This window comes from Mustela putorius, unplaced genomic scaffold (assembly GCF_011764305.1).
Source record: "Mustela putorius furo isolate JIRA1106 unplaced genomic scaffold, ASM1176430v1.1 tig00003859_pilon_pilon_pilon, whole genome shotgun sequence".
In the NCBI taxonomy this organism is placed as follows: domain Eukaryota; kingdom Metazoa; phylum Chordata; class Mammalia; order Carnivora; family Mustelidae; genus Mustela; species Mustela putorius.
This window is the reverse complement of record NW_025422011.1, coordinates 781,562-809,262: the sequence shown is the minus strand read 5'-3', so window position 1 is coordinate 809,262 and position 27,701 is coordinate 781,562. Positions and strand designations below refer to the sequence as shown.

Sequence of the window (27,701 nt, the reverse complement as noted above, 5' to 3'; positions counted from 1 at the left end):
AAAAGAACAGCTTTCACTGGACAGTTTAGAAGATAATTATCTATTTAAAGTAATACTGAATTAAAGGACCATGGATAGGGAAGGAAACAAATAATCCTCAAACGAATGGCCAGCGTGCCCACTGTATATGAGCATATAATAATAAATGTACTGGGGCCGCCTGGGTGGCTCAGTCCGTTAACAGCCAACTTTTGGTTTCAACTCAGGTCATGACCTCACAGATCATGAGACGGAGGCCTGCGTCAGGCTCTGCACTCAGTAGGGAGTCTGCTTGAGGATTCTCTCCCTCTGCCACTTCCTTGGCTTGGGCTCACTTTCTCTTTCTCTCTCAAATAAATCAATCTTTAAAAAAAAAAAAAAGAAAGGAAAGAAAAGAAAAGGAGTAGGGGCACACCTGGGTGGCTAAGCTGGTTAAGTGTCTGCCTTTGGCTCAGATCCTAATTCCAGGGTTCTGGAATCAAGCCCCACATTGGGCTCCCTACACAGTGGGCAGCCTGCTTCTCCCTTTGCCTCTGCCCCTCCTGCCTGCTCGTGCTCTCACTCACGCCCTCTCTCTCTCTCAGATAAACAAAACCTCTTTCAAACACAATATGATCTCTCCTAATAGAGTGACCCGATGTATAAAACACACTTAAGAGCAATTTTGCATCTAAGTATGCAGAGCTAACATACCTTTGTTTTGGAAGAAACTCCTAGAGCTTTGGCCTTTTTTGGATCAGGCTTGGTTTCTACAGTACTGGAAACAGAATCTTCAACAGGTGCTTTGAGGAAAAAAGGCATCTACTATAAATATAAACTCTAACTAACATTACTTTATTCTGATCAGGTTAAATACATAATGATGTGAAAACCTAGTTTTAAATGTCAATTGAGAAAGTATTTTCAATTGGATTTTTTTCCTAATCTTTTTTTTCCTGCCTGAATTTCTTTTTAAGCATAACCCTAAGACATTAACTCAATAAATCTACATCTACTTTGCCAACAGTTAAGTTGAGGTTTTAAATTAATTAAATTATTAAATTAATTAAATTATTAATTAAAGTAATTAAATTAAATTATTAAATTAGTTAAATCTTTTTCCTAGATTGATACTTCCTTGGGCAGGGGCGGTTTACAATCTTTGACGCTCAGTATTTACCATATAGCAGGATTCCTACAGATCTTATAATCGAATAAATCCTTTGATACCAACAGTCTTAAACATCTACAATTTCTACCTCTATAGCATCAATAGTTTGTATCCCACTAAGGAGAATAATATTTATTAAGCAGTAGGTCTAGCAAAATAGTAGTTATAGACTGGAGTTTTATTTATACGTGATGGAATTACAACATTAGGGTGAAGAAATCAAGACTTTTCTCTAAAGGATGAGCAAATATTAGAACGGATCAGCAAACAGGCACTGCAGTAGGACAACTCATCTGGGATGAAGAAGAGGAATTCTATGCTGGTTTAGACTGAGTGGCTGTCCTTGTGCCAGTCACTTCATCTTCTGGGTTTCCTTGTCTCTTAATAAAAGGATTAGACTAGATGGTCCCAGTTTCCCCCCTCTAACTATAATATCCAATAGCAGAAAACGTGTGGAAACCTTAAAAATAGGATGGAACACTCATTTTCTGGAGTATTTCAATGTGCTATTCCGAAACTCCTTCTTGGAAGTGGAAATCAAATTAAGCATCTTTATACCTTCATCACAATGCCTGGCTTAAAACCTGACAAGTATGTTTGTGGTAGAAGGGTAAGGAAGGAGGGAGGGAAAATGGCCGGAGGGCCTAGGATCTCAGCTGTTTGGAAATACAATAAGAAATGAAGGCTCTGTTTCTTTTCAGAGTTCCCCTGGACTACTTTTTTCCCCCTTAACCGTCTCAAAACAGTTACCTGAAGCTGGCTGGAATTTGGCTGGAGCAGACCCTCCCATTGGTTTGGAAGTTCCTTTAGCAGATGCTGCAGGCTTGGCCGGCATGTTAGCTTTGGCTTTCTCTAGCATAGCCAGTACCTGATCTTTAGAAGTTGGCTAGGGAGACAACACAACAGGGGAAATGAGATGCCACATACATGATACACTCATACTATGCTTACTAAAAGAGCTGCTGGGACATCACTGAGCACCTAGTTTTGAAATACCTATGAAGTAAGGGAGGCAGCACACAGTGCAAGAGAAGTAACACCCATTATGAAGTCATACTAAACTAACTACCATTCTAGAAGGTCACAACTTTTGCCCCTGCAGAGTCAAGTTCTTGGGAGTTCAACATATTTTTGCTCTCACTGGGATTTCAAGTGAGACTCCTAGGAGGTAATATGATCTCTTGCCTATATATATACTCACATTCAATATTTTTCTAATGGCTTTTAACAGCAGCAACCACAAGAAGTAGTACCTTTAATTTCCCAGTAGCCTTGGCCATTTTCTCATATCCCAGATGCATCATGAAGAATGGCAAGGCATCTTGGGCCTTCTTCCGCACATCTCCATTGCGATCCTCTAGGCACGAGTAGAGATGAGGAACACAAAGGATAAGGTCTGTGGGGGTGGAACGAAGAGTCGGGAGTTTCTCAGCCAGCCAGCCCAGAAGCTGCCAAAAGAAATAAAGACCGGTTACACACTTCAAGTGGAAAATTATTACTTATAATCTTAGGCTTAATGATTGCATCAGTACCAAACACTACAACTTTCCAATATAAAATCAGTAATTTTCACTGTTCAAGAACAATGCTATATTTAAATGATATATGCAAAGATGACTATTTTCTTTAAGATAAGGACATGGTTCTTTGGACCACACTTGGGTATTAAACTACAATAAATAAAGCTTCAATAGTTCTTAATGCATTTTACAGATGAAAATCTTTCCCTTATCTTTAAAAAAAAAATTCTAAGAATTATTCAGCTAGAGAAAATGTTTAACATTTATTTGATCAGGAGAGGACAGATTCTGCCAGAACTTCTGTTTTTAGCCCCATATTGACAGTTTTTCTCTATTCCCCCCAAATAATTCATATCTGTATTTATTTTTTTAATTAAAGTTTTAAGATTTTTTTTTTTTTTTTTTTAAAGAATTTATTTATTTATTTATTTGACAGAGAGAGATCACAAGTAGGCAGAGAGGCAGGCAGAGAGAGAGGAGGAAGCAGGCTCCCCGCTGAGCAGAGAGCCTGATGCGGGACTCGATCCCAGGACCCTGGGATCACGACCTGAGCCAAAGGCAGTGGCTTTAACCCACTGAGCCACTCAGGCGCCCTAGTTTTAAGATTTTTATTTATTTGAGAGAGAGAGTGAGATAGCATGGGAGGGAAGAATGTCAGAGGGAGAAGCAGACCTCCCATGGAGCAGGGAGCCAGACGCGGGACTTGAACCCGGGATGCCAGGATCATGACCTGAGCTGAAGGCAGTTGCTCAACCAGCTGAGCTACCCAGGCACCCTTACTTGAAGTTTTAATTGAGATAACTGTAGTCACATGGAGTTATAGGAAATAATACAGAGATCCCATGTACTCAGTTTCCTCTTAACAGTAACACTTTGTAAAATTATAGTGTCACAACCAGGATACTGACATTGATACAATCCATTGATCCTGTTCAGACTGCCCAGCTTTGCCATTCTCATTTGTGTCTGTGCCTGTATTTAGTTCTACGATTTTATCACATATATGTTATTACATCTGACACCACATGTTTAAGATTTTAAACAGTTCCATTGCAAGCATCCCTCATATTGCCTCCTCTATAACCACAGGCATCTCCCTTATCCCATTCCAATCCCTGATAACTACTAATCTGTTCTCCATTTCTAAAATTGTCATTTTATTTTATTAAAAAGATTTTATTTATTTATTTGACAGAAAGAGAGAGAGTGAGAAAGGGAACACAAGCAGGGGGAGTGGAAGAGGGAGAAGCAGGCTCCCCGCGGAGCAGGGAGCCTGATGTGGGGCTCGATTCCAGGACCCTGGGATCATGATCTGAGCCGAAGGCAGACGCTTAATGACTGAGCCACCCAGGAACCCCTAAAATTTTGTCATTTTAAACATACTCCACAAGTGGAATCATATGGTATATAATTGTTTGGAGCTGGGTTTTGCCATTCAACATAATTCCTTGGAGATTTATCTCAACTGTTGCTCGTTATCAGTGAATCTTTTAATCTTAAATAGTATTACCATATGGACATATGAAGGATATTTGGGCTGTTTCCACTTTTTGGCTATCATGAATGAAGCTGCTATGAACATTTGTGTATAGATTCTTTTGAAGACAGAAATTTCCATTTTTAAGGAATAAATGCACAAGATCACAATTGCTGGGTCATATAGTAATTGTAAGTTCAGTTTGGGGGTTTATAAAAAAAGATTTATGGGGCGCCTGGGTGGCTCAGTGGGTTAAAGCATCTGCCTTCGGCTCGGGTCATGATCCCAGGGTCCTGGGATTGAGCCGCATGTCGGGCTCTCTGCTCAGCGGGGAGCCTGCTTCCCTCCTCCTTCCCTGCCTGCCTCTCTGCCTGCTTGTGGTCTCTGTCAAATGAATAAAAAAATCTTTAAAAAAAAGAAAGATTTATTTACTTTAGAAAGAGAGAGAGGGCATGTGCATGAGTGGGGAGTGAAGCAGAGGGAAAGGGGGTTGGGGGAGAGGGAGGGAGAGAGAGAGAAAGAGAGAGAGAATCTCAAACAGACTGCCCACTGAGCTCAGAACTTGACAGGGAGCTCAGTCTCATGACCTTGAGATCATGACCTAAGCCAAAATCAAGAGTTGGACACTTACTGACTGAGCCACCCAGACGCCCTGTACATGTTTAGTTTTGAAAGAAACTGCCAAACTTTTTCTTAGAGTGGCTGTACCATTTTATATTTCCTCCGGCAGAGTGTTCAAATTTCCCCACCTCCTTGCTAGCATTTGGTGTTAAAATTATTTTTTTATTCTAGTACTTCTGATAGCTGTAGAGTGATGTGTCACTAGTTTTAATTTGCATTTCCTGTATGGCTAATCATACCGAACAACATCTATGGGCTTATTTGCCACCTGCATATCCTCTTCAGTGAAACATCTCTTCATGTCTTTTGCCCATTCTTTTTTTTTTTAAAGTAGGCTCTATGCCTAAGACGGAACTCCAAACTCATGACCCTGAGACCAAGAGTCATATGCTCCACCCACCAACTGATCAAGCTGGGTGCCCCATCTTTTTTTTTTTCATGGTTTTGAAAATTCTTTTTTTTTTTTTTTAAAGATTTTATTTATTTATTTGTCAGAGAGAGAAGAGAGAGCAGAAGCAGGGGGGGAGCAGCAGGCAGAGGGAGAGGCAGGCAGAGGGAGAAGCAGGTTCCCTGCTGAGCAAGGAGCCCAATGCGGGACTCAATCCCAGGACCCCAGGATCATGCCCTAAGCCAGAAGCAGACACTTAACCAAATGAGCCACCCAGGTGTCCCGAGAATTCTTTACAAATTTTATATAATGTTTATCAGATACTGAGTTAGCAAATACTTCCTCCTGTGGTATAGCTGTCTTGTCCTCATTTTGACATGGTCTTTTGCAGAGCAAAAGTTCTTAATTTTTATGAGGTCCAATTTATCAATTTTTTCCATCAAAGGGATTGTGGTTTTGGTGTCAAGTCTAAGAATTCTTTGCCTGAAGAATTTCTATATCCTGAAGTTTTTCACCGATATTATCTTTAAAAGTTCTATAGTTTTGGGGCACCTGGGTGGCTCAGTTGGTTAAGCGTCCAACTCTTGATCTCAGGATCATGAGTTCAAACCCCACCATGAAAAAATAAGTAAAATAAAAGTTCTATAATTTTATAGTCTACATTTAGTTCATGATCCATTTTGAGTTAATGTTTGAATAGGATGGAAGGTTTAGGTTGAGGTTCAGTGTTTTATCTACAGATGTCTAAGGCTTTGGAGTCATTTGTTGAAAAGGGTAGCCTTCCAACACTAAATTATTTTGGTAATTTTGTCAAAAACCAGTTGATCATATTTGCGTGGGTCTATTTCTGGGGTTCTCTTCAGTTCCACTAACCTGGGTCTGTCCTCCACCTCCCAATCCCATGTAAGTTTCCTGATTATGTTAGCAATATCTAAGTCTTAATATAGGATAGAGTAATTATTTCCACAGTTTTCTTCTTTGTCAGGACTGTTGTAGCTAGAATATAAATCTTAGAATAAGCCTGCTTTTGTCTACAAAAAAACTTGCTGCAATTTTGATGGGAATTACATTAAACCTATAGATCAGTTTGGGGAGAGCTGACATCTCTACTACATTGAGTCTTCTTATCAACAACCACAGCGTGTGTCTCCAACTCTTTGGGTCTTCCTTGGACTCTTTTATAAACATGTTGTAATTTTTAATATACATATTCTATATTTTCTTTGCTAAGTGTACATCTAAGGATTTCATTTTCTTTGGTGTAATTGTAAACTGTATTGTTTATTTGTTTCCATATGTTCACTGTATTATAAAGAAACGTGATTGATTTTGTGTGTTAATTTTGTATCCTGTAATCTTACTGAACTCAAATATTTATTAGTTCTAGGAGTTTACTTGTAGATTCCTTGGGATTTTCTATGTAGACAGCCATGTTACTGGCCATTAGGAATAGTTTTACTTTTCTTTTTCCAAACTGTTTTTCGTATCTTTTTCTTGCCTTACTGCAGGGACTAGAACTTCCCATATTATGCTAACTAATAGTGGTGAGACGGACATTGCTCCCAACCTAGGATGAATGCATTCGGTCTTTCACCACTCTAAATATAAGTATGACATTATCTATAGAGGTTTTTTGTAGGTGGTCTCTTTATTTTTTAAAAAAATTTAAAAAGATTTTATTTATTATTTATTTGACAGAGAGAGACACAGCGAGAGAGGGAACATAAGCAGGGGAAGTAGGAGAGGAAGAAGCAGACTCCCTGCCGAGCAGGGAGCCTGATGTGGGGCTTGATCCCAGGACTCTGGGATCATGACCTGAGCTGAAGGCAGATGCTTAACAACTAAGCCACCCAGGTGCTGGTGGTGGTCTTTTTTTTAAAAAGATATTTATTTATTTGACAGAGACAGAGATCACAAGTAGGCAGAGAGGCAGGCAGAAGGGGGGTGCGGAAGCAGGCTCCCCACTGAGCAGAGAGACTGATGGGCTTGATCCCAGGACCCTGAGATCATGACCTGAGCCAAAGGCAGAGGCTTAACCCACGGAGCTACTCAGGTGCCCTGGTGGTCTTTAGTAAGCTGAAATAATTCTCTTCTATTTCTTACTTGCTCAGAGTTTTTGTCATGAACAGACGTTGGATTTTCTCAAATCCTTTTTTGAGTCAACTGACACAATTATATGATTCTTCTTCTTTAGTCTGCTGGTATGATGAATTATACTGATGGATTTTTGAATGCTGAATTCTGTTTTTATGATCTGCTTAAAAACTTTTATTTTACCATTTCAGAGTTCAAGAAACAAGATTTCACAGAAAGGCTAGTCCTTTAAAAATTTTTTTACTGTTAATGGGCATTTGGGTGGCTTATTTAGGTGAGCAACTGACTCTTTTTTTTTTTTTTTTTAAAGATTTTATTTATTTATTTGACAGAGAGAGATAACAAGTAGGCAGAGAGGCAGGCAGAGAGAGAGAGAGGAAGAAGCAGGCTCCCCGCTGAGCAGAGAGCCCGATGCAGAACTCAATCCCAGGACCCTGAGATCATGACCTGAGCCGAAGGCAGCGGCCTAACCCACTGAGCCACCCAGGCGCCCCGAGCAACTGACTCTTGATTTCTGCTCATGTCATGATTTCAGGCTCCTGGGGTCAAGCCCCACCTCTGGCTCCTCGCTCAGCGGAAGTCTGCTTGAGGAGTCTCTCCCTCACCCTCTGCTCCTCCCCTCACTCATGTGTGCATGTGTTCTCCCTCTCTCAAATAAAGAAATCTTTAAAAAAAAAATTTATTGTTAAAAAAGTATATGAAAGGGGGGAGAAAAAGATGTACGCGGTATAAATCTTCAGGAATTTGGTTTCATTTTATTAACTGTTTCATAATGAAACTCATTCTGTCCATACAAGCATATTTATTAGGTAGGTCCACACCTCTAAGAAGGTCAAAGTCATGAGTAAAGCACATATTTGTAGTACCTCTTGCCTCAAGAAAGGATTTTCCTTTTTGAGCTCTTCAGAAAGATCTTCTCCCTCCAGCCATTCCTTCATGCCTGTCTGTTCTGCCCAAGCATTCACAGTTGCTAAGGCAGCTGCCCGAACATTGTTCTAAATGGAAGAAAGAATTAGTAAAGATAGTATCACTTATGGTTTGGAGGTAGGGAGTGAAAAATTTTCTTACTTTGGGAACATGAACAACAGAGGTTTCTTTAAGGTCCACATGAACATACTTAGAATCAACTTCTCTGACACAGAATCTAGTTCTATGAATGATTGTACTGAAAATCCAAAGTAAAGGAGAAACATAAAGCTCCAATTGTAAGATCCTCTACTCGGTTAAATTAGGCAAAAACAGTGACCTGGGCATAGAGTATCATGTAAGGGGAATAAACTTGGAGGTTTTATTTTCTGAAACTCTGGAGGCTGTTATGTCCGTGCTTATCTATAGAGAATGTAACTCTACAGGATAGAGAACTCCTAAATAAAAGTTAGACCTAAATAACTAACAATTTGCCTGAACATTTATGCTTTCATATTAATTTGCATTCACAGAATGAAGTCTTGTTAACATGAAAAATATTAAAATACCCCAATTCCTCACACTAAATGAATTGCTCAAAAATAAAGACACATTCAAATATTCAATCTTGGGCTAAATATAAGAGGCTTGCAACTTTTGAGACTGATTCTTGGACTGTGAAACTAAAGTACTAGAAGATCCTGCTCCAGAAGTTCAGGATAACAAGGAAGAAAATAAATACATGACCCCAAAATTCATAAACATATTCACTCTTCCTAACAGTACATAGAACAATGATGACATAATCAAAACTGAACATTTTTTGAGTGCATACTATATGAGATAGTAGCAGGTACCATATGTACAGATTCTTATTTAGTTCTCTAAGAATGAAATTTCACAAATAAAGAAACTGAACCTCAAAGAAGAAAAATAACTTATCTAAGGGTCACAAGGCTAGTGACATAACTGTTCACCCTCATACTGCCTGGGAGGTAAAGATGTTTATTATTTTCCTGCTAATGTTCTCTTCCCTACAAAGTTTATAGGCTGTTTATGTGTACTCTTACACAAACATGTAAGAACTGTTCTTAGCCCAAGAATGTGGCTGGCCATTCCAGGAGTCAGGCTTACCTTGCTGTCTCCAAGCACCGTGATGATAGGGATACCTAAGTTCTTCACATGCTGCTTGATGTTTGGGCCCATGGCTACTGCCAGTTGCTGGAGGATATTCAAGGTCTGCTGCACCTGAGTGGGAAAAGAGCCAATACTTGATGAAACCAGGAGCAAGCTGTTTTCCAAGTTGGCTGCTAAGTAGTCCATGTACTAGGAAGTTTAAGGCCTACTTGAAAGACAGGGTAGTCAGTTTGTTATGATGCTATTGTAATTAGCTTATGAATAATTTACAGATAGTGGCTGCTCCTTTTATCATTAGTTCACAACACTGGAGTATTAGAATTTTAGACCAGAAAGGATAGTGCTTTATAATAAAGTAAGGTAAAGCCTAGTTTAAGAAAATCCTGACATAAAAACCCGTATTTAAAAATTAGAAATTAAGCATGGTAATGTATATAACTGTTTTATATAAGGATATTTAATATTAGAGTTTTATAAAAAGCAAATCTGAGATTCATGAAAATCTGATTAATAAACCTCCATCTACCAACTGATCTTGAGGCACACTTAAGAAATTAAAGGATTTCCAGTTTAAAGCAAATGAAGTGACCACTCATTTTTTTTTGTAGGTGAAGATGATTAAAAAGGAACTTCCTGCAGGGAAGAGGGGAGGGAGAGCAAAAGAACAGGCGTATGTTCTACATACCAAGATTTTATTTGAATCATTGAGTCGGCCTTTCAAGGCAGTTGGTAGTTCACCTATATTCGGCTGGATAAATTTTGCTTCATTGATAATAGCTGCCACTTCATCTAAGCCTTCTTTCCTGATCTTCCAGTTCTTGTCACCAATCTTAGAAACCAACTCTGAAGTGATTTTATCACTGAGAAAGCAAAAGAGAGAATCTTAATTCCAGACTCCTAAAGAAATAATGATGTCACAGAAGTACTCTTGACTGAGGAAGAGAAGGTACCATTAAGAATTCACTAACAAGGGGCGCCTGGGTGGCTCAGTGGTTGGGCTGCTGCCTTCAGCTCGGGTCATGATCTCAGGGTCCTGGGATCGAGCCCCGCATCGGGCTCTCTGCTCCGCAGGGAGCCTGCTTCCCTCTCTCTCTCTCTCTCTGCCTGCCTCTCTGCCTACTTGTGATCTCTGTCTGTCAAATAAATAAATAAAATCTTTAAAAAAAAAAAAAAAAAAAAAAAAGAATTCACTAACAAAACAAACGAAAATCCAATAAACCACTTGCAACAAACCTACCTGATTTCCGTCCTTGGCAAAAGATCCACAACATCAGTGCCCACCTCATCTGGTTCATCTCCATCTTCTCCTTCATCTGTACCACTTATGCTGTGTTTGGAAATCCCCCTGGTTGGAGCAGGTGGGCTCTGTCCTTGCATCTACACACAAACAAATCAGTGAGGCTAACGAACTTGAATGGTACGAGAGCAAACAAGTTAGAGAACAGGCCTATGTCAAACTTTCCTATACTTTCATACTACTTAATATTCACAATACTACTTAAAATTCACTTTTATTCTACTTAATATTCACAATTCACTATACTTTTATACTACTTAATATTCCTATACTTTTATAATACTTAATATTCACCCCCCCCCAAATAATATATATATATATATTTTTAAGAAAGGGGATACATGGCAGAGGGATAGAGAGAATCTTAATCAGGCTCCATACCCAGCACAGAACCTAACACAGAGCTTGATCTCATAACCCTAAGATCATGACTTGAACCAAAATCATGAGTCAGATGCTTAACTGACTGACTCACCCAAGGGCTCCTAAATAGTACATAATTTAATTTCTACTTAGATCCCAAATTTGAAAGTATATGATAAAAGGCATTTTTATACAAATCTACTAGAATCAGACCTTTCAATCATGAAGCTGTCTTTTTACTTGGATGCCCAAGAAATACAGAGCAAGTCTGCCCAAACCAAGCAATTCTGATTAGAAAGTTTATTCAAGGAAGGCCAAGTTTCTTTTTTTATTTAAAACAATTTAGGGGCACTCAATGGGAGGCTCAATGGGTTAAAGCTTCTGCCTTCCACTCAGGTCATGATCCCAGGGTCCTGGGATCGAGCCCCGCATCAGGCTCTCTCTCTGCCTACTTGTGATCTCTGTCTGTGAAATAAATAAATAAAATCTTTTTAAAAAATCAATCAATCAATCAATAAACAACCAAAAAACCAATTTCAAATGTTTAAATGTTGACATACTTTCTGAACAGGCAATACATTTAAAATGTTTGATATTTCAAAGGTACAAGAGACAAAAAGAGGAAAATCTTCCCTCCTATACCACAGCTATTCAGCTGTCCTCCTCATAGACAAAACCATTAATTTCTTAAGAATTCTTCTCAGGGATACTTATACATATAAAAGCAAATACATATGTATTCTTCATTCTTAAGGGTTAAAAGCTTAAACTTAACTCATATGAGCATTCTCAAGTCTACCAATGAATTGTATCATGTTTGTAATCTTTACCTTCTCAAATTCTGCATCTATCTGGGATAGAAGGGCAGGCTTCTCATCCTCAAAGAACATTCGTAAAGAGGGACCAACATACAGATACATCACACCAAGCAGGGTGATGGCCGAAGTCCTCACAGCCTGGCAAACAGAACAAAAAGAACTTTGCACATGAGAACAGAACCACAAAGATGGCTGCAATGTTCCTACATATGTGGTATGTACTCACTGGGTTTGTTGCAGCAAGAGCTGTCTTCACATTGCTAATGAAAGCTTTCACATTCAACCTAGAAGAAATAACATTTAGAATTAAAAACAAATAAATGAAACCCTCAAAATACTCAAGAGTCTTATAAAGCCAGACTCTAGGACTGGCTCCTGCTGGCTATCTCCCCCAGTCTCACCTGTTCTCTCCCTCCACTCACCTACAGGGAACATTAAATACTGTCTATGTGCTCATTACTCCTAAATCCCAGTGGTGACCTCTCTTCTGAATTCTAAATTCATATATCCATACAGCCTTTGTAACACTTCCATTTGAATGTACAGATGTCCCATATCTGTCAAGACCAAAACCTTTGACTGTCCACATCCCAAACCCAAATGTTGTTCTTTCCACAGTCTTCCCTGCCTCAGTCAAGAGCCACATTATTCTTCCACTTGCTCAGGCCATCCTTGACTCCTCCTTCTCTTCTACTCAGTATCCTGGTCAGATCTTTCAAATACGTTCTGAGTCCTAATACTTCATCTCCACAAACTACGTCCAAGCCACTGAATTTTCTTGACAGGATAATTCCAATAGCTTACTAATCAGTCTTTTTGATCCTCACTATTTATTCTGACTACAGTCCAAATGATACTATTACTCTCTCCTTAAAACCATCTAATGGTTTCCAACTTACTCAAAACGCTGAGGCCCAATGTGACCTGGCCCAGTTTTTTCTCCCATCTTATCTCCTCCCACTCCCCCCAACTTATTCCCCTCTACTACCTATTGAAGAATAATCACTCCTTGCTATTTTTGTTTATTCTTGAGATTTTATTTATTTCAGAGACAGAGAGAGAAAGCATGTGCATGAGTAGGAGAGGGGCAGAGGGAGAGAGTGAGAGAGAATCTCAAGCAGACTTCCCACTGAGCACAGAGCCCAACACAGGGTTTGATCTCACAACCTTGAGATCATGACCTGAGACCAAGAGTCGGATGCTGAACTGACTGAGCCACCCAGGTGCCCCCAAGTAATTGTGTATTTGGTTGAATGTCACTTGAATGATAACTTCTGAGTAGTATTTCCTTGTTCGGTAGAATGCAGAAAACTATTTTGGTTTTTTTTGGGGGGGGGTGTTTAAAGATTTTATTTATTGGAGAAAAAGAGGGAAGGAGAGAAAGTACAAGCAGGGTGAGGGGCAAAGGGACAAGTACACTCTCAGATGAGTGAGGGGCCCGATGCAGGACTCAGTCCCAGGACCCCAGGATCATGACCTGAACCGAAGTCAGGTGCTTAACTGACCGAGTCACCCAGGCACCCCTAGAAACCTATTTTGTAAGACACTGAGAAGTATAGTATAAAAAACAGCATGGCACAGAGAAAGGCAACTGTATAGCAGTTACAGTATTTTCTCTTGGAACCAGAATGCCTGGAAATAAATAAATCTTAAAAAAAAAAAGTGCCTGGCATAAAGTAAGCTCTGTAAAATTTTGTTAAGTAAATAAATGTGTTCAATATGCAAACAAGTTTGGGAAACAGTGGGTTAATAAAAAAAAGTTAGGCAAGCTTCTCTGTTGAATGACCATGAGAGATGTTAATTCACCAATATGCACGAAAGCTCTCTAAACAAATGTGATTATATGCAGTCATTTCCAAATGTATTTAACTAGAAATCCTTGGAAGTAGCTTTTCTGAGGGACAATTATTAACACTTAAGGCAAATAAATTACTTAGAGCGCGCTTTAATGTTAGTGGTCATGAAAATGAAGGATTATGAGCCAATATAGACTTTTGAGAAAAAAAGGTAGTTTTATGTAAATTAGATGACCCAGCTCTGGTGTCTCAGAAATAGCAGAGATGGCTACAATAAACAGAATCAGCAGTCAGAGATAGGCACAATATTTAATTATTTTGTACCTGATTTCTTTCTGACTTACCCAGAAAAACCAAATTCTTTGATTGCATTTGATAGCCAATTCAGAGTTTCTGATTGATTCTTGGGATTCTTCTGTGAGAAAGCCATTGACATAACCTGAAGCAAAAAGAAAAAAAAACACCAAAAATAAGTATGTGGTTTTTTTTTTTTCTTGCCTTTCTCAAAGAAATATGGTATGCCATACAGGTAGAAGTGGATGAAGCATGGTTTTTCCAACCCTGACAGAACTGCAAGAATGCATTAGGAATGAAATATTCAACTTACACAAGAAAATGAGGTAAGTGACAGTAGTATTAAAAGCACTCTGGACTTTACAACTTTTCATTAGTTATCACTCTGAATTATAATGTCTTAAGAGAAAATCACTCTCATCTTTTAATAGAACACTCTTGGCCAAGATAAATTCTAATTATCAGGCAACAGTATATTATTAGACGTAAAGATAAAAATGCTGGTTATAAAAATGGTTTGACTTGGGAAGAAAAGACCTACAGTTTAATTAGTAACTTAAATTAAAATGTGGGAAAAGTTGGGGAGAGACCCCTGTCACTAACCTGTTCGGCTGTCCAAGGCAACATGCAAGCTTCGGCTATTGCTGTCATAGCTTCTTTTGCATTGTTCCCACATTTCACATCTCCAATCTTATCCACAAGGCCATCCAAAACAATCTGAGCTGAAGTTTTGGAAAAATTCCCCTTCTGGGCAATCAAAGCAACTATGTGAAGCTTCATCTGCATCACCTGAATAAGGATAAGCATCGTAAAGTTATGAGTAAGCCCAAAACATTGATTTACTTATTTTTTTTTTTTTTTTTTTTTTTTAAAGATTTTATTTATTTATTTGACAGACAGATCACAAGTAGGCAGAGAGGCAGGCAGAGAGAGAGGAGGAAGCAGGCTCCCCGCTGAGCAGAGAGCCCGATGCGGGGCTCGATCCCAGGACTCTGGGATCACGACCTGAGCTGAAGGCAGAGGCTTTAATCCACTGAGCCACCCAGGCGCCCCGATTTACTTATTTTTATAGCAGCCTGAAGGTGTAACACAGGGACAACTGAGAACATAACCAAAAGAAAATTGACCACTCTATCCATTTATTTATTTATTTATTTATTTAAAAAGTAATCTCTACATCCAACATGGGCTCAAACTCAAAACCCCAAGATCAAGAGCCTCATGCTCTACTAAGCCATAAAGATGCCCTTAAAATGACAAGTTAAAAACAAAGAAGCAAAATAATTTTTATCCTGTTATATAGTACTGAATACACATCCTGAAATATATAATAAATGACCAAACTAACTGTATCACTCAGAATTCCCACTAACATTGCCCATAAAAAACTATAACCCTCATGGACACATACGCACAACAGAACTTGAGAGAGTTAAAGAACTTGTGGATTTCTAAGTGGAAGAATGAAGAAGATATGAAAACCATTTAAAGGTGTTAATGTGATGGCGGCAGATGTATGGCTCTTGGGACCCCTCTGGCCTTCAATATTTCTCTCTGTGCCATCTGAACATTTAAATAACAGGAGCTGGTGAAGATGTACAGAAATTAGAATTCTCTTGTACTACTAGTATGAACGTAAGATGGTAAAAAGTCACGTTGGACAACAGTTTGGCAGTTTTTCAAAAAGTTAAACATAGTTAAACATATGACCCAGCAATTTTACTTCTAGGTACGTACCCAAGAGAATTAAAAATATGATCACACAGGGGCCCCTGGGTGGCTCAGCCAGTTGAGCGTACGACTCTTGATTTTGGCTCAGGTCATGATCTCAGGGTCATGAGATCAAGCCCTGTGTTGGGCTCCATGCTCAGTGGGGAGTCTGCTTGAGATTCTCTCTATTCTCCTCTTCCCCTCCCTCCCTCTCTCACAGGCTCTCCCTCTCTAAAATAAATAAATAAATCTTTAAAGAAAAAAATGTGCTCACACAAAAACTTGTACATGAATGTTCAAAGAGACAGCCACAAAGTGGAAACAATACCAATTCCCTTCAACTTATAAATGGGTTAATAAAATGTTCTATATGCATACATGGGCGTATTATTTAGCGATAGAAAAGAATGTAGAACTGATGCATGCTACCAAAGAGGTGAACACTGATATATTATGCTAAGTAAAAGACACTTCATCACATGAAATGTCTAGGAGAAGTAATCCACAGAGACAGAACAGAGTAACAGTTGTCCAGGGTCTGGGGCAGGAAGAAATTTGGGGAGAAAGAGAGTGACTGATGATGGGTATGGGGTTCTTTCCGGATGAAAACATTCTAAAATTATAGAGTGGTAGGAGCTCCAGAACTCTGTTAATACACTAAGAACTGCTACGCTTTACACTTCAAAACGGTGAGTTTAAAGTTGTCATAAAGAAAAATACATATATATAAAATTATCCTTTGTTATCGATCTAACACATAGGAGAGTAATAGCTCTAATCAGGTATACTTTTTCACCTAAGTAACTGCACGAAGAGGGCTTTTAAAAGTGTGTAGGGGAGGAGGGCAGCGTAAGAACCTCTTGGTAGAGGAGGCTTTGTGGGGCTGGATGGAATGTTCGAGGGGCTGGAACAGTGCTACGGGAACACAGTGTGCGAGGAAGCCAAGGATCCTAAAAAGACAACAAGAGGTGGCAGAAGAGAAGCAAGAAAGAGACCAGCGGGATGCCAAAAATAAACCTGACATATTTCAAACTTTTGTTTCCATTAGGTGTATGAATATCTAGAGGAAAGGGAAACTTTTCTCCTTTTCCTTCCTGTATCACTTTCTTATACCTCCCTTTACACCTACTCTTTAGACTAATAACAGCACTGTTAAATTTCATCTCTATTATCTCTATTACAGTTACTATGCTAAACTATGTGGTAATTTTTCACTGGCAATTTAAAGATCATTTATCTCTTATCCAGACAAAAAAGAAACTTGTCTCCCGGCTTATCCCTCTCTTGCATATGTGAAGATTAGGGGGCTTCTAGGCCTAACTAACCGGAAGAAAAATGCATATATGTAAATTACACAAACAACATATAAATACCACTTCCAGGGCGCCTGGGTGGCTCAGTGGGTTAAAGCCTCTGCCTTCGGCTCAGGTCATGATCCCAGGGTCCTGGGATCAAGTCCTGCATAGGGTGTTCTGCTCAGCAGGGAGCCTGCTTCCCTTCCTCTCTCTCTGCCTGCCTCTCTGCCTACTTGTGTCTGTCAAATAAATAAATAAAATCTTTAAAAAAAAAAAAAAGGGGCGCCTGTGTGGCTCAGTGGGTTAAGCCGCTGCCTTCGGCTCAGGTCATGATCTCAGGGTCCTGGGATCGAGTCCCGCATCGGGCTCTCTGCTCAGCAGGGAGTCTGCTCCCCGCCCCCTCTCTCTACCTGCCTCTCCATCTACTTGTGATTTCTCTCTGTCAAATAAATAAATAAAACCTTAAAAAAAAAAAACTTCCATATACATAAACTCCCAGTTACACAGATCTACTTTTGTGTTTAATCAAAATGCACATACTCCACTGTTTACATTTCAAATTAGATGACACATTGGTTGATTTTTTAAAAAAAGTCTAAAAATCATTACCAAAACTATACCTCTCTCACTCCATAGGATGATACGATGTAAATTACCTCAATGAAAGATACTAAAATTCCCAATTAAAAATTACCTGAAAATTAAACAAGATGGAATCGGGAGGGAGACAAACCATAAGATCTCTTATCTCATGAAACAAACTGAGGGTTGCTGGGGGTGGGAGGGGAGGGAGAGGGTGGCTGGGTTATAGACATTGGGGAGGATATGTGCTATGGTGATTGCTGTGAATTGTGTAAGACTGATGATTCACAGACTTGTACCCTTGAAGCAAATAATACATTGTATGTTAATTAAAATAAAATTACCTGAAAATTGGTTTCTTTCCATCCAGGTTTCTTGGCCAGCATCCTCACTAATGCCTGGCATGGCATTTCAGTTCGATCCATTAGTTCAACAGCCTTAAAGTAAAATAATAGACTGAGAGTTAAGGGGTTAATGATTAGCCAGGGAAGCAGTACAAAAAAAAGTCAAGTAGGTGACTTGAAAGAGAGGGAGGAATGGAAACAAGGAATGTTACAGAGGGAGCTTAGACAGCTTTGTTTCTTAAGTTGGATATTTGATACATAGTTGTTTTATATTAATACCATTGAAACTCTTCCACCCACCCACCCTGCATTTCAGAATTTCAACAAGAATATGTTCCAAGGAATATCACCGTAACACTGCATTTGCCTAGTGTGTGGCAGAAACTGCTTATACATATTTTGAGTTATCTGATTTTCCTAAAAACATATAGCAAAGTAGGATAGGTTAGAAGTAGTTAAGTATTAAATTTCAAAGATACACAAACTTGGGTCTAAACCTGATAAGTGTGGCACATGCAGGACTGAAAGCCAGGTCTCCTGCTTTAAGTCCCAGTGCTTTTGTGGTTTCTACAAACTCTTCTCATTAGAATCAGAGTAAATGTCAAAAGGAACTACCATACACAGATTTCTGAAAGGAGCTTCTCATACCAAGTAATAATGTCTGTTCTTCCAAGAATCGTGACAATGAAGAGGGAAACCGAGAAATGGATGAGGGGTTTGAGTGGAACTATCTGTTTGCCTACTGAGTTTAATGAACAAATACCGTGATATTAAAATGCATCTAAATCTTGTAATTCAGACTAAGCCTACTTTTCTTAAGTATTAAGTTATGAGCTTATAGAAGCCACAGAAAGCAGATATTGAGAGATAAACACTACAGAGCTAAAAAAAATACCCCCCCCAACTTATCTTTAGTTAAGACCCTGAAACATGTTCACTGGATGTGAAACAGTGCAAGCAGGACAAGCACTTTTGTCAATTTCATTGCTTCTATGTAATGACATTTCACATCCAACTCAATCCCATGCATCTACCTTTTGGAACTCTTCCATACAGGCCAGCCTTTCCTTCCAGTTACTGCTGTCCAGAAGCTGTATACAGGTAGCGGGAAGGACAGCTGAAGCTTTTTCTTCACATACTTCTACCTGTAAGATACAAAAACACTAAAATTAAGAATTGCTTAAGGAGAGGAGCACCTGGGTGGCACAGTCGGTCAAAATGTCCAACTCCTAGTTTTATCAACTCAGTCCATGCTCTCAGGGTCAAGAGATGGAGTCCTGTGTCAGGCTCACACTCAGCGCAGAGTCTGTTTAAGATTCTCCCTCCTTCTGCCCCTCCCCGTGCCCCCGGCAACATGCTCCCTCTTGCTTTCTCTTTCTAATAAATAAATAAATCTTTAAAAAATAAAAAAAAAGAATTGCTTAAGGAAACAGATAACAAGGATTGTAAAAATACCCCAGGCCAAACTACATGAACACTCCACAGGTTTGCTATAGTATCTGAGGCTTCTATCCTACTACCATAAAGGGCAAGTTCATGAAGGCACAGTTTCAATAAACCATGTTGTAGAACTCCACAAACAAAGAATTCAAATCTTATAGGAACTGACTTTCCGTGCCTTTAGAAGTTTGAGGCACTTTGCAAAATACTGACCGAGAGCTCAGGTTCCACTATTTCTTTGGTCTCCAATCCTTTCTTGTTCTTGGTTCCAGTGCTCCCTGCACCTCCTGGTGCAGCTGGTTTCCCCTTCTTAGGTGGCCCACCAGCCTAAGAGCAATTAAAAAAAAAAACACACACACACACAAAACTAAACCACTTAGGATTTTAGAACAGCATTTTTTCAACTTTTTTGGGCCAGAGATTCCCTGAAAATTTGTTTTAAAATGAGGGACTACTCAACCAAATAAATACAGGGTATTTTTGGTACCCAGGGAACTTAGCAATTTCAAGGGCAGGTAGACCTCTTAAAGGCCATCCATGGGGAAATCTGCAGACCCCATTAGTAAGAAGACCCTCTAATTCAGAATGAGCTAGAGATAAATGAAATGAAAATGGACTGGAATTATACTACATTTACAGATTAATATGAGAATTAACATTTGATGCCTTTAAATACCTCTAAATCTTTCCTACACTAGTAAAGGACAGCTCCTAACTTCCAGCAGCTACCCAATACTTCACTACAAGATACCCCAATAACAGGAAAATATATCATTAACTCAATGTAGAACTACCTAATTTTGAAGGAATAGAGTGGTTGTTATGGCAATGGCAAGTGGTCTAGTTATGTTGAAGATGGCCACAGAAATGAATCTTTTTATTGTTGTAACAGTTCTTCAGCTGGCCTACTTTTATTTTCCAAGTATATGACCATATGATCTACAAAGTGGTAACTCTGCCTTTTCCTACCTCATATTAGGTTTTACTTTATTATCTAATTGTAGAATGTTATTAAACAATAATGGAGCCAGCAGGCATTTTTTGTTTTACTTCCCACTTTAATAGAAGTACTAGTTTTTCATCACTATGAAGCATGATATTGACTTGTGGCTTGCCAGGTCTACTGCTGTCTATAGATCTCTCTGTATGTATTTAGTCATGTCAAAGTATCCAACCATTTCTATGTAGTTAAGAATTTTTATCATGAAGATATGCTGAAATCTATTATATTCTTTTACAGTGTCTGAAATTAGATTTCTTTTTATCTCTTAACTAAATCTTAAATTTAGTTAAGTTTTTGAATATTAATATTGAACCATCCTTGCAATCTTGGAATACACTTCAGTTGGTCGTACTTTTTATTATACCTACTGGCTTCTATCTGCTAATACTCTATTTAAATATCTTGATTTAAACATCTTGATTTAAATATCCAGTTTTGAAAAGTTACAAGAAATGCTAATACTCTCTTTAATATCTTGATTTAAACATCTTGATTTAAATATCCAGTTTTGAAAGGTTACAAGAAAATCACAGTTTATCACAAGGCACACAGCCAATGGCAGTAATGTTAATACGGTAACACACATCACTACACACATCACTATTCAAATCATTCCTCCTGTCTGTTTTGGATATTTGTTAAACTATGCCCCAAACCTAAAAAAAAAAAAGAAAGAAAGAAAAGAAAAAGATAAAATGCAGAGGGTCAAATTAGTCCTCAACATCCAGACCTCCTCTGAAACCAATGTTATCTTGAACATAATCTGAGCATTTAAGGTGTAGTTAGCCAAAACAAAAAACCTGTTTTTTTAATCAAATGAAACCTCCAATACCTGCCAGTTCCTATCAGCAGTATGATTTGGCTGGTTCGTAATAACAATCTGATAGAGAGTTCATTGTTTTCTGATCATAAAAACAGAAAATTCTAAACTCTTTGACTAACCAGAACACCTCTTCTGGATCCTTCCCTGTAATAAATAGCACTCTGTATAGAGTACCTCAATTAATAAATCTCCTATTTTTCTTTCTTTTTTACAGACATATATGTTTACTGGCTTAATAGGACATATTGGTAATAAGTCTTTTCAAAGGAAGAATGAAGCAGGTTGCTCCCCAACTTTTTTTTTTTTTTTTTTAAGGATTTTTTTTGTGTGTTTAAGAGAAAGCCAGCCAGCATGGCAAGGTTCAGCAAGATAAAAAAAGGCCTTAAGGTCCTGTGCCCAGGTCATTGTCTAGAGAGGCAATAGCTGGTGAGACAGAAGGGAACCGCTGCTAACCCCACATGAGAATGCTGAAGAAACAGCAAAATATGAATGAAAGTACACAGACTGTAGTTGGAGACACTTGGGTCCAAATCCCAGTTCTGCAACCCTAGCCATTCACCAAATGTGTGCCCAGTTCCTGCTTCTGCCAGAAACTCGTCTGTGCATATGCAACTGAGCAGTGATAAGATCTTTATCCTTTAAAGTTTACGGGATGATGTGGGGTGACAGAATAAACAAACAAGTGAACAAAAAAATAGCACAGTATTCTGTGCAGAATACTTAACCTTGCCGAGTCTCACTTTCCCTTTCTGGAAAAATAGGAATCACAAAACACCAATTTCATGGGTTGTTTGATGATTAAATGAGATTACTTAGGTAAAACACTTTCCAAAGTAATGCTTTATTAAACACCAGTTCTCTCCCCTAACTTCATGTTAGGGTTCAGGGTGAGGAAAGGAATAAGCTTTCTGCATCTATAGTAGATAATTTCATGCTTCAGTGTCCACAGGACAAATGTTCTTTAAAATAATGCCATATTCATCTTTAGGCATTTCCCTCTTCTATGCTTGTACAAAGGTACATGACCTTGACTGGTATGTAGACTTGGTGATGTGATTTAGCAGTCTTATTAGCAAAATGACCAAGGTGATACTATTAATATTAAGTGCCTTGCCACATTTTCTTCATTTAATGATACTTTATGATCCCTCAAAATGGGCTCCTGTACATTCATTACCATTTTTAATTCTATTATGAGTTTACTTAACCAAATGTATTGTTGGAACACTCTTGGTTGATGGATGTTTTGCTATATTTTTAATGTGGTAATGAGTTCATTTCTCAAATGAAATCTATCGGAAGGATAATGAACCTGAGACTCAGATCCTGCCTTACTAAATTCTAACTTTTGAACTATATTTTCTGTCTCATCTATTAACCTTAGTAGCAGGTGCCTTTTTTAAGGGTCCTGGTTTGGGTGCTGAAATGTCCTTTGTGTCCTTATCTCCTGCAGCCCCTGAAGTGGCAGTCCTTCCAGCAGCAGGCTTGAAGTCCTTCTTATCAGCAGCTAGTCCAGCTTTCTTACCATGTACCAGCTCTACTTTTTCTGAACATTCTTTGATCTAGAGAATGAAATTAAGGTGAATATCATTAAGCCCAGCTCTGAAATATTATCACTACATTAGTGCTTAATAACTCACCTAAACCACAAATATATGAGAATTCAGAAAGTTTCCTTTTCAGGAGAAATAAATTATTCACTTTCTCACATTTTATTTCTACACAAATTAAAATTGTAATAAACATACAACTACATTTCTGACAGAAAACATTCATATTTAGAAAGGTAATTTTCCAGATACTAGAACCAAATTTATCTTAAAACATTCTTTTTACCTCCTCTATGAACTGACCACTCAGCTTTTTTTTTTTTTTTTAAATAATCTGAAAGCTATTTCTATTCAAACCTCCACGGTAGCTTCAAATAAAATTTAATTCCTCAGAAGCTATGTTTTTACACTCTAGGCCTGAACCACCACTAGCAAATGAAATAACTTTCCCAACTTTCATGAAACAGACAAAATTGAAACAAAATCATAATACACAGAGATAGATTATAATGAAATCGGACAAAAATCCTACCCCTAACCTACCTTATCGAGCTTGAGTTTGTCCACATCAGCTAGGAATGGATTTACTGCTTTTTCACCCACCACTTTCAATGCAGTACCCAATGCTTCAAAAGCAGCATCTCTTACTTCAGGAGCAGAATCATTGATGTGCTGTGGTCCGGAAGAAGCAAAATGATCTTAATCCAAGATATTTTAGGTCTTACTGATTTTAATTCAGACTGGTGATTACTGAATAAAGAACTTGCTTTTTACAGTTTACTGAAGCTAAGTGTAGCTTTCCTTTTGCCAACTAACAGTTACTCTTTCATATATTCTTTTTGGGTTAAGGAAACCTCTGGTAATCCATTCAGCAAATAAGTATTTCCTTTTCCTCCTACCCTCTATTTAAAATGCCTCATATGCAAATGATCTTCAAAGATTCCAAATTGTATGCCTGTGTGCTTGGCCAGATCCAGCAGAAAACCAGTGTATGGGCCAAATAAGAAACAAAATGTTTAGCAGTTAGTGGAATCATAAAGCTAACTTGTATTTTTCTTTGAGAATAGGAACACAGAGTACAAGAATTTGGATTCAGTTTCCAAAGCTACAGAGGGTCTGATCCTCAAAAGACCATAATCTACTAATATCCGTAAGTCAAGTAATCTCCGTTCATAATTAATATGGGAAAAAAAAACTTCCCTAAGTATAAAAAATTCCCCCAATTCCCAAAAGAAGTCTATACCTTAAGTAGAGCAGCACAAAAGGGCTTTAGCAAGCTCTTTGGCAGCGTAGAAGCAGTGCAGTGGCGGAAGCTTCTTGCAATGAAAAGAGATGTCTGCTGCTTGATGGTTGGATTTTTATTATCCATGACTGCTAAAACATCCTCACTGATGTTCTGCAGTGTGGTCTTTAGAAAAGAAAACATGGTCAGTGAGCTTTTCTCCATTGTAAGAATAATCAAAATATTACACTGACAAAATTTACATTAGATGTCAGTACGCACACATGTGTGAGTCACTCATGACTTACGGTGAGGAAGATTGCATCGATTGCCTCCTGCAGGGCCTGTACCACTTGAGGTTTCTTCTCTTTGAATTTTTCCAAAATGGTTGGCACAACCTGTAAAAGCAAATAGCTGGAATATTATTTTGCTGGCAACGAAAAAAAACAAGGTACTGGCATGCTACATGAATGAACCTTGAAAATATGTGAACTCAAAGAAGCCAGTCATAAAGGACCACATATATAGGATCTATTTAAATGATTCCCTGAAATGTCAAATCCACACAGACAAAGGTAGATCAGTAGGGAGTGGTTGCTAATGGGCTGAGGAGTTTTCTGGGGGGTGATGAAAATGTTCTGGAATTAGATGGTCATGAGAGTTCCACAACCTTGTGAATATATTAAAACCACTTAATTATACACCTTAAGGGGGTGAATTTTATAGTATGTAACTTATATCTCAATAAAGCCATTATTAAACAATGTTTGGCATTACCGAAAAAAAGTGAACATCTAAGTTGGATAAAATGTCATCTACTTTCTTGAAGGGCACAAGGATCTTATGCCACAACAATTAAGGGTTCCCATTCTGTACCATGGTAGCAGTGCTTCTTAATTCTTTTTCTGCATCTACATCTTCATGCAACCATATAACCATTTCTATCAGTAACATCTCTTTTTAGACAAAAAGATTCTCAACTAGGTGGATTTAGGATAGTGGAACAGGTATAGTATATAATTTTTCTTCCCCACCTAAGATTCTGATACACTTCACTAGTCTGGGGAAGTCTCCCACCCCCTTACGACACTAAGAAAAAAAAAACAGTACTAAAAACCGTAACAACTTTGATCAGAAGCATACCCTTTTATTCAAATACTAAGTTTAGATCAATAAAGTTGGAATTTTTATAATTTTTATCTTATAAACCAACTGTAATTCATAAAATATTTATTGAATACCTAATATATCGAATGAGTGCCAGGCACCGTGCTAGCAGGCAAATTAAATTTTTTTTTTTTAAGATTTTATTTATTTATTTGACAGACAGAGATCACAAGTAGGCAGAGAGGCAGGCAGAGAGAGGGGGAAGCAGGCTCCCTGCTGAGCAGAGAGCCCAATGCGGGGCTTGATCCCAGGAGCCCAGGATCATGACCTGAGGCAAAGACACAGGCTTTAACCCACTGAGTCACCTAGGCGCCCCTAAAGTTGTTTTTTAAGGTCCACGAGATATAGCAAAGCTCAAAGTCACCCAAAAAAATTTTTTTAAGATTGCACATAAGTGATCGAGACCAGATGGAATATAGTTTCCATGGAAAAATATAAAAGACTTTTTAATACTAGTAGTTATAAACTTGAAAATCAAGATCATTTTTATATATATTTTACAAAAGAGAGCTTATAAATAGCTCAAGAAAATAAACCTGAACCATTAACATGCTTGACATCAAATACTGTATATGATAGTTTTTTGTGTTTTTTTAAAGATTTTTATTTATTTGTCAGAGGGAGAGAGATTACAAGTAGGGAGAACTGCAGGCAGAGGGGGAAGCAGGCTCCCCACTGAGCAAGGAGCCCTATGCTTACTGAAACTGAAGTATATTCTTTTTTTAAAAAGTACACTAATAAGTAACACGAAAACGACCCAAAGCTAATTAGCATGGATTGCATATATACATATAAGTATTGCATAATAAATATTATTGCTATAAAATACTTATAGTTTTATTCCGATTTATAATTTCATGTCTAAGGGTTTTATGGACCCACATTTTTATTTCCCTGGTAACAAGTTAGTCATAACTTATTTTTATTTGGTAGTGTATTTTTTTTCCAGTTAAGTTCTTTGCACTTATTTTTAATGCTATGAGTAAGCGAGCTCCAAATACCATAACTGAGCTTAGACATTAACTTCACAACATAAAACTGACACATGACTACAAATTATGAGGAGCCTCTAAAAGCCCATTCTAGGTGATCAAATGATCAAGTGGCTAGCAAGTTCAACCCTAAAGCTTAGTAGGGTCAATTTTCAGGATGCTGCACCATTCTAAGTAATTCAGACCAGATTCAGAGGCCAATTGACAAATGCCACAGTTAAAGAAAACATCTCAATTTATTAAAACTGTTACCAAACTTAAGTGCTTCTAAATGTACACAAAGAGAGTATACTCCACAAATGGCTCCAGTCACATTTCTTAGAATAAATTAAATTGATACACCACCAAGAATGTAACCTATATAAAATGTCTCAAGTATGTAAGTAAATTATTATTTTTTAATAGGAAAACACAATATAATATATTGTATATATTTTATAACCACTGTCCAGGTGGTTATCGCAAGTTTCATTTTATCCTGTTATACTGCATATAATCTTATAAGAACAAAGCAAAATATTAATAAGTAAGTAAGTAAGTAAAAAGCAAATCAACTCAACTAAGTATTTAGGCTGTGTACCTAATTTTCTATATAAAGCTAAACGAATTATTTACAACCAACAACTTTACTGAAATGTTGTGAGGGGTTATGCTCAATATTAATAAAACTTAGCAAAAATTCACTTTGTCCAATAAATAAAGATCTTTTACAAAGAGCTGTTTTAAATCATAAAGCAAGCTAGCCTGCCACTAGTAGTAATGCTCTCAATTTATATCTAATAAGGAGTGTTACTCACGTGTCCTGCATACTGTCCAAATTTCTTCCTTAGTCCAACAGCCAGGCCAGTAAGACATTTTGCTGCCAAAGCCACCAACATGACATTGGTGTCCTTTCCAACAACCTACAAAGAGAGGGGAAGAAAGGAAAACAAAACAGTCACAACTCTGTAGAACAGAACTAAAAATGCATTCTTAAAAGAACTCTGCAAGCTGTTATGCTAATGGATAGCCAATTTTGTTTCCTACAAAAGAGGAAAAATTCTTCCTTGACTATTTCAAATTTGAGGGCGTCCTTTTCACTCTGTTTAGTCTCCTATCTTCAAATTCTACCAGTAACACGTACATAAAACCACAACTTCACATAGCTAACTCTCCATCCATGGTAGTCTGGGTTGTCACCATTGCACAACTCTGCAGAAGGGGACTCTGATATTGGCAGAGAAGCTGCAGGGCCGCTGACTTTGCTCTGGGGCAGGAAAAGCCAAAAGACAGTGGATCTCAGAAGAAAAACACCACAGGGAAAAGCTCCAATGTTTATATCCAAGGAGCACCAGTAGAAGCTGGTACAGGTACCTTCAAGAAGTCCATGGGGACTCTAAGTTGCAAATGGCATTGCAACCTTCCCTCCGAGGGAACTTCTGGCCTTGCGGCTGCCATTTTAAATACCTAATGATCGTCAAGTGTGCATTTCGAGTCTCTTAGCAGAGTTCTCTCCAGCATTATTTATACCACCACCCTGCTTTCACTCTTTACTCTTTTCCCAGGTGGAAATAATGCTTCGATTCCATCTCGGATTTTATTTCATCCCAAAGATCTTGAATTCCATAAGCAGAATGATTCCATAAGCAAAATGCTTCCTTCCTGATTCCCTGAATTAAACAACCCCTAGTGCATAGTATGCAAGGAAGTTCCAGATGGCACTTACATGCACTCCCTAAGTGCTAAGGTATAAT

General features: G+C 38.2%; 1 protein-coding gene across 3 annotated transcripts in view; it reads right to left on the bottom strand.

Moving 5' to 3' along the window:
• Positions 1-27,701, bottom strand: part of CKAP5 (cytoskeleton associated protein 5) — a 107,375-nt gene that overhangs the window by 26,399 nt on the left and 53,275 nt on the right. For all 3 annotated transcript variants that reach the window (XM_004763119.2, XM_004763121.3, XM_004763120.3), the window contains exons 9-27: positions 26,766-26,870; positions 24,118-24,207; positions 23,831-23,995; positions 23,131-23,259; positions 22,417-22,599; positions 19,425-19,538; positions 18,806-18,916; positions 17,772-17,864; positions 14,444-14,629; positions 13,891-13,985; positions 11,977-12,034; positions 11,763-11,888; positions 10,510-10,649; positions 9,958-10,132; positions 9,270-9,383; positions 8,096-8,224; positions 2,383-2,577; positions 1,880-2,015; positions 673-761 (exon numbers count right to left, since the gene is read on the bottom strand). In XM_004763119.2, coding sequence (XP_004763176.1) covers positions 673-761; positions 1,880-2,015; positions 2,383-2,577; positions 8,096-8,224; positions 9,270-9,383; positions 9,958-10,132; positions 10,510-10,649; positions 11,763-11,888; positions 11,977-12,034; positions 13,891-13,985; positions 14,444-14,629; positions 17,772-17,864; positions 18,806-18,916; positions 19,425-19,538; positions 22,417-22,599; positions 23,131-23,259; positions 23,831-23,995; positions 24,118-24,207; positions 26,766-26,870 — 2,433 coding nt within the window. The remainder of the gene's footprint in view (positions 1-672; positions 762-1,879; positions 2,016-2,382; positions 2,578-8,095; positions 8,225-9,269; positions 9,384-9,957; positions 10,133-10,509; positions 10,650-11,762; positions 11,889-11,976; positions 12,035-13,890; positions 13,986-14,443; positions 14,630-17,771; positions 17,865-18,805; positions 18,917-19,424; positions 19,539-22,416; positions 22,600-23,130; positions 23,260-23,830; positions 23,996-24,117; positions 24,208-26,765; positions 26,871-27,701) is intronic.